Genomic DNA, 9,424 nt, shown 5'->3' with positions numbered 1-9,424 from the left:
ATAATGTGAATAGAAAAATCGATAAGCCTTCTTCGTCTCGTTTGATATGTCGGGTCAAAATGTTTAACATATCGTATCACCAACGAATCATCTGCTTCAGTAGAACGAAGCGACTGCATTAAGAAATCAAATCAATTAGGGCTCTCATCGCAATTTTAATGCATTTCATTTGACTATTATTTGCAGGATCAAACGCCGGAATCTGCAATCAAGATAAAAATAAGAGTAGGTCTTCATACTATGGACGCAATACAGTGTGCCTCATCTTTTTAGTTTTGACTCACCTTCGATGTCTATGCCATGATATTTTAACTCGTTTCGATGTCCAACCTATAATATTTTTTAATGTCGTTAAACTGTTACCAAGATCCAGTCGCTTCATCTGGTCTTGAATACTGTGGACACGAATACTGTACATGTCTTCTTTTCAGTTTTGACTCACCTTCGATTTCCATTTAAAAACATCGGTGTCCGACTAACAAACAGTTCAGACATGTAAGAGAGCTCCATGGAATTGCAGAATTGACCATGGAATACAGATGCTTGATGCAGCAAGGACAGGTGACTGGTATCATGGGAAAAAGTTTTCAGCGTTTCGTCAATCAGATATTCACTTGTTGCATACTTGTTTCCTGCTTTTTCACGTCTATTTCTTGCGTAGCAGGTTGTTCGAATAGAGAAATGCAATCTTTGTTAGCTTTCAAGAGCCGCTTGCATGATCCTGCGGGGCGTTTGGCTTCTTGGAATATTTCATTTAATTGTTGCAACTGGGATGGTGTCTTCTGCGACAACCAGACCCGCAGTGTCGTAGCTGTGGATTTGCATAATTGCAGTTTGAGTGGTATCTTGCGCCCTGCAGCACTGTTAAACTTGACGGCTTTGGAGCGTTTGGATGTTAGTTTCAACAATTTTACTGGCCTGCCTATTCCTACAGAGATGGGTCTTTTGAAAAACTTGAAATTCCTCAACTTATCCACAGCTGGATTTGCAGGTACCGTTCCATGGCAGCTCGGAAATCTGAAGAACTTGACAGGACTCGATCTCTCTTCCCCTGTTTCTGAGTTGACAAGTCCTGACCTCTCATGGCTTAGAAATCTCACGGCCCTGAAGAATCTTTCTCTTGACGGAATCGATCTCTCAGCAGCTTCTTCCTCATGGGGTCAAGCAGTAAGTCCTCTTTCTCAGCTCATAAATCTTACAATGTCAAACTGCCGACTGAATGGTTCCATTCCCCCTTCCCTGAAGAAACTTACATCCCTACAAATTCTCCATCTCGATCGAAACAATTTTCAGTCTGAATTTCCTGTTTGGTTAGCGAATATGACTAGCTTGGTCTCGCTACAGATGACCAATGCAAATCTCAATGGATCTCTTCCTTTTGAACTTTCTCAGATACCTAACCTACAAAAGATTTACTTGGGAAATAACAAAATATTTGCCAATGTTTCTCAGATTTTTCAGGGCCAATGGAAGAGTCTGACCCTTTTCCAGATGCCAAACAATAGTTTGCGGGGCTCAATACCATTTTCTATAGGAAATATATCAACCCTGGCTGTGCTGAATCTGAAGCTGAACCGTTTGAAGGGAACGATTCCGGAGTCAATAGGCTTGCTCCGCTCGCTTACATTACTAGACCTGGGTTACAACCAGTTGACAGGACCTATCCCATATTCCATAGGGTTGCTGTCTAAGATGATCAATATCAGTCTTACTCACAACACTTTGAGCGGAGCAATCTCAGAGTCACATTTCCGAAATCTGAACAATCTGAAATATCTTGACATCTCTAACAACATATTTGCCTTCAATATAACCTCCAACTGGACTCCGCCATTCCAGTTAGATGTATTGAGGCTATCTCATTGTAAAGTAGAGGGGATGTTTCCTCCTTTTCTAGCATCTCAACATTATATGACAACACTGGATCTGTCCAATAACAGCCTCACGGGACAAATCCCTCCATGGCTATGGAACCTTACCAAGCTTGCGACCTTACTGTTATCGCACAATCAGTTAGAAGGGCCAATACCATCTCAGTTGTATAACTCTACCTCTTTGAAGCAGGTGGAACTACGGGACAATCTGCTTCACGGCAATCTCCCTAATCCTGGAGGAAGTTCTGTTGCAGGGTTCCCTTGGGAACTTGATTTGTCAATTAATAACATTACAGGTCCAGTCATCTCAGATATTTGTACTCTGTTGCATACTTCGAATTTCTTATCTTTAGCATCGAATAAACTCGAGGGGCAGATTCCTTCTTGCATTTGTGAGAAAGCAAAATATCTGGAGGCTCTGGATCTTTCAGGCAATAAGCTCTATGGGCAGTTACCTTCCAATATCAGTCAATGTTCTTCTTTGAAGGTATTGAATGTAGGGAACAATAATTTGAAAGGACATATACCAGTGGAACTGGGAAAATTGAAGACACTTGAGGTATTGCACATGAATGACAACAAGTTAAGTGGAGATGTTCCCTCGTCCCTGCAAAATTGCAAGATGTTGGCAATTCTGGATTTGAGTGAAAACAGCATAACGGGCAAAGTGCCTGAATGGATTGCGGATCTTGCGAATCTCCGCATACTCGTTCTGAGATCGAATAATTTGGAAGGCGAGATACCGATCCAGATTCGCTATCTTCAGAAACTCCAAATCCTTGACCTGGCAATGAACCGTTTATCAGGTTCCATTCCGCGATACCTCTCGAACATATCAACATTAAGCAATGAAGATTTCACAAACTCTGTGTCCACCGTGCTTAGATATGGAAATTACTACAAGGAAGAAGTTTACCTGATGATCAAGGGTCGGGAGATGGCTTATAAATACATCCTCTCAGCTGTCACTTCTCTGGATCTCTCGGCAAACAACCTCAATGGTCAAATCCCAGAGGACATTGGATATCTTAGAGGCTTACAGTCTTTGAATCTCTCACACAATGACATCACCGGACAAATGCCCCACGAATTTGCCGAAATGGCGAATTTAGAAGCTTTAGATCTCTCAAACAACGAATTATCGGGAAGAATACCTGAAGCATTTGCGGATCTGAGCTTCTTGGGCTATTTAAACCTATCCAATAACAATCTTTCGGGGAGAATTCCAGATCTACCGCATCTGGACACATTTGGGGCATCTTCTTTTTCGGGTAATCCAGGGCTCTGTGGAACTCAACTTCAGAGAAACTGCAGCGATCATACTTATAATTTCGGCCAAGGGGAGGATGCCAACGAGACTGTGCATTGGTGGGAATCGTGGAAAGTTGGAATGGGAATGGGATGTGCAATTGGGTTTGGAATTGTGATCGGCGCCTTAACTCTCAGCAGACGGTTAAGGACGAAATACTACGAGTCTGTGGATGGCATTGTAAATTTGTTCTGGTTACAAAGGCTGTGTGATCTGTGATTTGTTCTGGTTATAAAAGAAAAGATCTCCGTTACTCTGCCGAATCCAAAGATAACATTTTAGTAGATTTGCATATATGGAGGTTGCCTGAATAACCAAAGGTAGGTCCATCAAGGACCCGTACATCTACTGCCATCATCGGGGGCATCTCCCTTCCTCACAGATAACCAGAGCCCCCTTCCATCGCTGGGACTGTGATTGACCTGTGACTGCCACTTGTTTTCTGACCAACTTCAGCAGAGGCATGACGACAAAGACATGGAAGAAGAACTATATTGTCTGTAATTAATTAATCAATTCTGTATACGTGGATGACATTTTGTAAAATATAAAAATATGGCGGTACTCATGGATGCCATTTTTTAGAATGTAATAGGCTAGAGCGTAGTATTGCGTCATAGAGTTAGATTCTGGTGCTAACAGGAGAGATGTAAATACCATTCGAGCCATCATTGCTTTGGTCATTTGTCCCATTATGGACAGTGTAATGGATTAATGAAGTTTACAAACCCACGCAAAAGGAGTTGAAATAGAGTAAGTTTAACACAAATTGAGGAAGTAGTCTCCAAAATAAAAAACACACTTGTAGGAAGGACTCAACATACAATCATATTCTAGGGAGATTACTTGTCCTTATGAACGACAATCATGAGAATTCCCCTTGGAAGGGTTAACTCACTTCTTAATATGAAAAATACCTATGATTATTCTCCTAGAAGGGTTGAAATTCAGGTTAAAGTAAAATTGAATAATTTGAAAAAAAAAATTAAAATTGATTAATTAAGATAAGTTGTAATTAAAGTATTTTTAACTGAGTGTTGCAGAGTAGTGTAGCTTTTACTATTTGTGCAAATTATGTTTTTAGAAAATTGTAAGTTGATATATGAAGTTTAAAAATATTTGCTAACTAATAGACAAGGATTTGCATAAATTTTGGTGGGTAGTAACTAGTCTACAAATTTATTTCACCATAACTTAAAAATAAGTAAATGTCTACATATTTACATTTTAACTTATTATCCTGGTAAGCATATTTATTCACATCTTGTCTATATCCATTTTTTTATGTAAATAATTTCTTAAATTACTATGAGAGTATGAGTTATTTTTAAGGATTTTAATTTTTAAGTGATTTTATGAATCTTAACAATGAGAAATCATTACACAAATATATAAAAATCATGGCATAAATTATCTATATGATATTGCTAAAATAATATGGGTAAATACTAAAATGGATTGCTAAAGTCCTCCTTTCCAGGGTCTAGTAAAATGATTTATAATATATAATTATTACTAACGTAGTTATATAAATTAAATAGGTGGTAAATATCCACAAGTATCAATTCATAATAAACACCAAAACACTTATTTCATGATATATCTTATATTGCTAAAATTTAAAAAATCATAAAAACTAATTAGATTATATTTTTATTTTACATTATTATATTACTAACTATAAAAATAATTAATATATAAGTTAAACATATATACATTTAAAAAGCATGGAATTATATTTTTAACTCTGGAAATTTGCCTCTACTTTACCATAAAGATTCTTAATATGTAAATAGGATTTGTTCCAATACTATGGCTTATCAATACTACATGCCCATTGTAACTCACTTAATATGATATGACACTTTTTCAAATGACTTTTTTTAGGTAATCCATTTAATTAAAATGGAAAAAAGGCATAACCACTTTCGAGATAAATCTCAACCCTTGATTTGTGTATATTACTAAGAATATTTTAAAATATTATATGCAGGTTAATGTCATTTACCTAATAATTATGAATAATTAAATTAAAATTCCGTAAGCCCTATTCCACAAGAATAGACTACCGACATACTTATAAATTATAAAAAAAGAATTAATATAAGTTAAATATATATACATTAAAAAAAACATATAAAAAGAATTTCTAATTAGGCTTTTATGATCCGTAATGTTTGAATAGTCTCTCCATTTCAAACCACCCACTATGGTTTATCATCTTGACATTGACGGAGGATCTAATCTAGCCAAAGCAATAAATAATGTGAGATTCTCCAAAATCTCAATAGAAAATGTATGGATATTCACTTTCAGTATATTATAGGGTTAACACTATGGTTTATGAATATCACATGTCCAAAAAATCATGGTCCATAATGAAAAATTATTTTATATGTTATATTTTATTTTAATTGTATAACATTTTTTAATTAAATTGAAAAGCATAAGGGGCATAATTAACTTTCAAATAATTTTCAACCCTTTGTTCTAACTATTATTGAAAATAATGTGTGGGTATTCGGTTGAGATTAAATAAAAAAATTAAAATCTCTATTCTAAAATAAACACGCTTATTAGCTTAATTATTAGGGTTTGTGTAATTTGGGAGAACCTTGATAAAAATGAGAATTAATAGTGAAAAAAGAAAGCTATGAAAATGTATTTTAATGAAAATTTAAGATTTTTAGGGAAATAGTGATGATAAATGTTGATTATCTAATTCATAGTTTTAATCATATATACCTATTAATATAAACATATTTATTTATATACTTATTTTGTGTTTTCTTTTTGGTCCTGCACACAATGAGTAAAAATGTGGTAATGAGAAACTCAATAATGTACATGTGTTCCATTCAATTTAATCTTAGCCTAAGTTCCAAACTACCACATGAACTTACCAAATACTCCCTATATTTGAATTTAAAGGAACTTTTATTCACATTCTAATGTATATGAATACAAATAGGTCATAAGATCTCAACTTTTCAAAGACATGTTATGCAGGTGGAAGGAGAAGAAACTAGGATGAGGATAAGGGAGGTTGACATCACTACCATTCATTGTTTCTAGTAGTGGTAGATACATTTTTGTGATGACCCCGTAAATGTAATTATTTAAAAGTTTACTGTGGTAAAACTGAATGACATTGAGAACTTATTTTCTTTTAAAGAAGTAATCTGTTAATTTGAATTATGCATTAAGTAATGTTTAAAGAATTACTCAAGAGAGCATTGAGTTTCCCAAAAGGGAAAGCAGTTAATGGAACTGAAAATAACCACCTCCCTTAACTGGAAGGATTTCCAGGAAAAAGGAAATGGGGGAAGGTTCTTTCTTTTCTGTGCTGTAGTGACAGACAGAAAGGAGAAACAAGAGAAAAAAACACACCTGGTTTTGGACTAAGTCTGGTAGAGACCAGATAGTCAAGACACTAGGTGCTGTCTTACTGAGGATTGGGATCCGGTAAGAGTAAGCTCGGGGGGAGACTCAGGTCCCGAAGGACAAGTCTCAAGGATGGGCGGTTAATGAGCTTAACACAGGAAATTGCAGGAGGCTTGCTACAAGAAATACAGTACGCGCAGTGACCAGGTAAGTAACGGGAACCTAATAAGCCTGTGGTGGTTTTATTAAAAACAGTAGAGTAAATAATTATTGTTGCAGACATTAGAATATTAGATCGGAATATCTTCAAACCTCTGTTACTCTTATCAGGTTAAAGATTGAACAAATATTAGAATCTGTACCTTAGCTATAAGACCTAATATTTGTGGAGTTAAGGTAATGTTAGAAACTAGTGCCTTATACCAAATGGTGTACCATTCGTGGAGCAGCAAAGTTATAATGCCACCGATGGGGTTTCTGGGAAATGCAACCTGTCCCTGTGGAAGTTAGGGCCGGGTAAGGGAACTAAATCACACTGAAACAGTGGAAGTTCTGCTATAGTGTCATTACCCTAACCTGTATTCTTAAAAAAAGGGGGTAAACCACTACTTCCTGAGTAACTGATAACCTCAAGACAAAGTATGTTGACTTAGTACTGTAAAGACAGGTAGAAGATAGAGAGCCGTGACATCAAACTTTAAGGCGGGGTTTTCAAGCAGAATCTTGAACGAATAACCGAGCCGGTATTGAATGGTTTCGTGCTCAGTAGAAAAGAGAAAAAACGTAAACCAATAAACATAGAGTTAAGTGCTTCAGCGCCGTAACCGGCATAACCATTAGTGACCTGTATTCTCTTCAAAACCCTCATGAAGAGGCTCGAAGACTATCACAGAATTATAATACATACTCCTTGCATCGTAACCTTGAACCAAAGGGTTCGGGTTCGAATTCAAAGAGCGCACTGCATGCGAGAGCATCCAGCTCTGTTTCTTTAAAGAAATAGATAAGAATAAAAAGGAACAGAACTTATATACATATGGACTTTAAATGAAAGCATTGAACAGAACAGTAAACAACGTAAATGATAAACCCTCGTGGTGCTGAGTGGAAATCACTCCATAATAACAACGATAGTCCTGTTCTAAGAGCAGTAAGGGCGTGAGATAAGTCTTACTGTGACAAACAAATGTTATATATATAGATAAAACCCTGACATTCATGCAATAGTAGAACCCGCCATACATATTTCAGATAGAACAATTTCCGATTGGTATATAGAAACAACCATAACTTATGCTTTAAAAGTAGATGATCCGGGCAGCTGTATATCCGCATAGATTCAAGCCGAAGATTGACCATGCAACCATCGAATCGGATGCAGGTGCGACCTCTCATGGCGTTCCAAGACCGAATGGAAAAATAAGCAAATGTAAACAGAGCATTGAACCGAGTAAGTCATGGACAAAATAAATATATATTATGACGAGAAAATCGTATTACATAATCAAGAAATGTATGAGATCTTGTTCTTCAAGGCACTGTACAAAAACATGGTAGTCATTAACTGTAAATATAACCAATGTCCGTATTTTAACAAAGGGCCGCAACCCATAATAGGTCCAGAGCCAGGAATATATGCGGAGAAATTATGAAGTGTGCTAACCTAAACTTTAAGCACAATAATATAAGAAACCAGGCTCAGGTAGCCATTTCACATAGCGGCCGAGTAGTACAGTCTCATGATCCAGAGACTGACCTTCCTCTGGTCCGCGGTAACTAGACAAAGGGACTTAACCCAGCAGTCATAAAGAAATTGGTTCTCTGTCATCTGCACCAACCATGAAGAGGTAGGGTTGGGAACTCAGAATCGCTCGGAGAATAACCCTACGACAGAAGACAAATACTGTTTAACCATAAGATACACCGGGTGTAGGAGAAGATTCATTATGCACCTGTGAAGAGTTCCGACCGGTTAACATCTGATTGAATGTGCATACCGCCGATAAGCTCCTATGGCCGCCATTCATAACCTGTCAAAGAGGAAAGCTCAGTAATTATCGTTCCTTAAGAGTAAATATAGGAAACCCCGCAATCTTTATTAAACAGTTAGAAATCTTACCGAACCAGCTAGGTAGCTTGTATCCCTGGAGCGGGGGCGCCACGGCAGTGTTGCATGTTGAAGGAAATTGTAACAGAGCCGAGGGTTTGACTTGCAGCAGTGACAGAATGGCGCGGAGGCAATGGGATGCCGAGAAAAACCAAAGAAATCGCGAAGTATCCGGAGGAATTCACTTTATAAACACAACGAGCCAACCTAGGAGACGTGGAGCTGTTTCCTCCATCGATCTCGGCCAGCGTTTGCCCACCGTTGATTGAAGTGGGAATACCAAAGAGGAGAAGCGGGAAAGTTCCCAATACGGGAGCCATACCCAGATCACGTGAACGGATCAGTCGACTTAAATGCCAAGTCCAAGTGTTCTGAGATGGTATTGCCACCTCACACATTCGGTATAGAATCGGACAACACGTAGCTGCGTAGTATTAAAATATTCATAGCATGATATTAAGACGCAGATACTTCATATCAATGTTAATTTACATCCTTTATTAGATCAACCCATTGACATACGTTGTGATAAAGTATAAAGCAAGCTCATATCGTCTATGCATACGTTTATATGTATATAGTTGGTGTTATTACCGTGACCCAAGAATTTTTTTTTTTATATTACCTAAAGTTAAAATGGGTAGAGATGTGACAATTTTCTTCATGATACATTTAAAATTGATGTAGTTTTATTTATGTGATTATTATATTTACACTCCTTAAATTCTATGAATTAAGATTTAAAAGAAT

General features: G+C 37.0%; 2 protein-coding genes across 2 annotated transcripts; one reads left to right on the top strand and one right to left on the bottom strand.

Annotated features, from left to right (window-relative positions):
- The first annotated feature begins 369 nt into the window (after positions 1-369).
- On the top strand, positions 370-3,909 carry LOC149166194 (uncharacterized). The gene has a single exon (XM_089431298.1). The coding sequence runs from the start codon at positions 529-531 to the stop codon at positions 3,400-3,402; it is 2,874 nt and encodes a 957-aa protein (XP_089287424.1). The 5' UTR covers positions 370-528; the 3' UTR covers positions 3,403-3,909.
- A 4,149-nt stretch (positions 3,910-8,058) lies between these two features.
- Positions 8,059-9,072, bottom strand: LOC149166193 (uncharacterized). The gene is made up of 4 exons (XM_089430093.1): positions 8,891-9,072; positions 8,687-8,858; positions 8,520-8,597; positions 8,059-8,395 (listed from the first exon to the last, which is right to left on the bottom strand). Exons 1-4 carry the CDS (start codon positions 9,070-9,072, stop codon positions 8,279-8,281), a joined length of 549 nt encoding a protein of 182 aa, XP_089286219.1. The 3' UTR covers positions 8,059-8,278.
- Positions 9,073-9,424: the final 352 nt, after the last annotated feature.

Source organism: Pinus tabuliformis, chromosome 5_1 (assembly GCF_031772625.1).
Source record: "Pinus tabuliformis cultivar Carrire ecotype Pingquan chromosome 5_1, CPIR1, whole genome shotgun sequence".
NCBI lineage: Eukaryota > Viridiplantae > Streptophyta > Pinopsida > Pinales > Pinaceae > Pinus > Pinus tabuliformis.
Note: the sequence above shows the minus strand (reverse complement) of the source record. Positions and strands in the feature narration are given on the sequence as shown.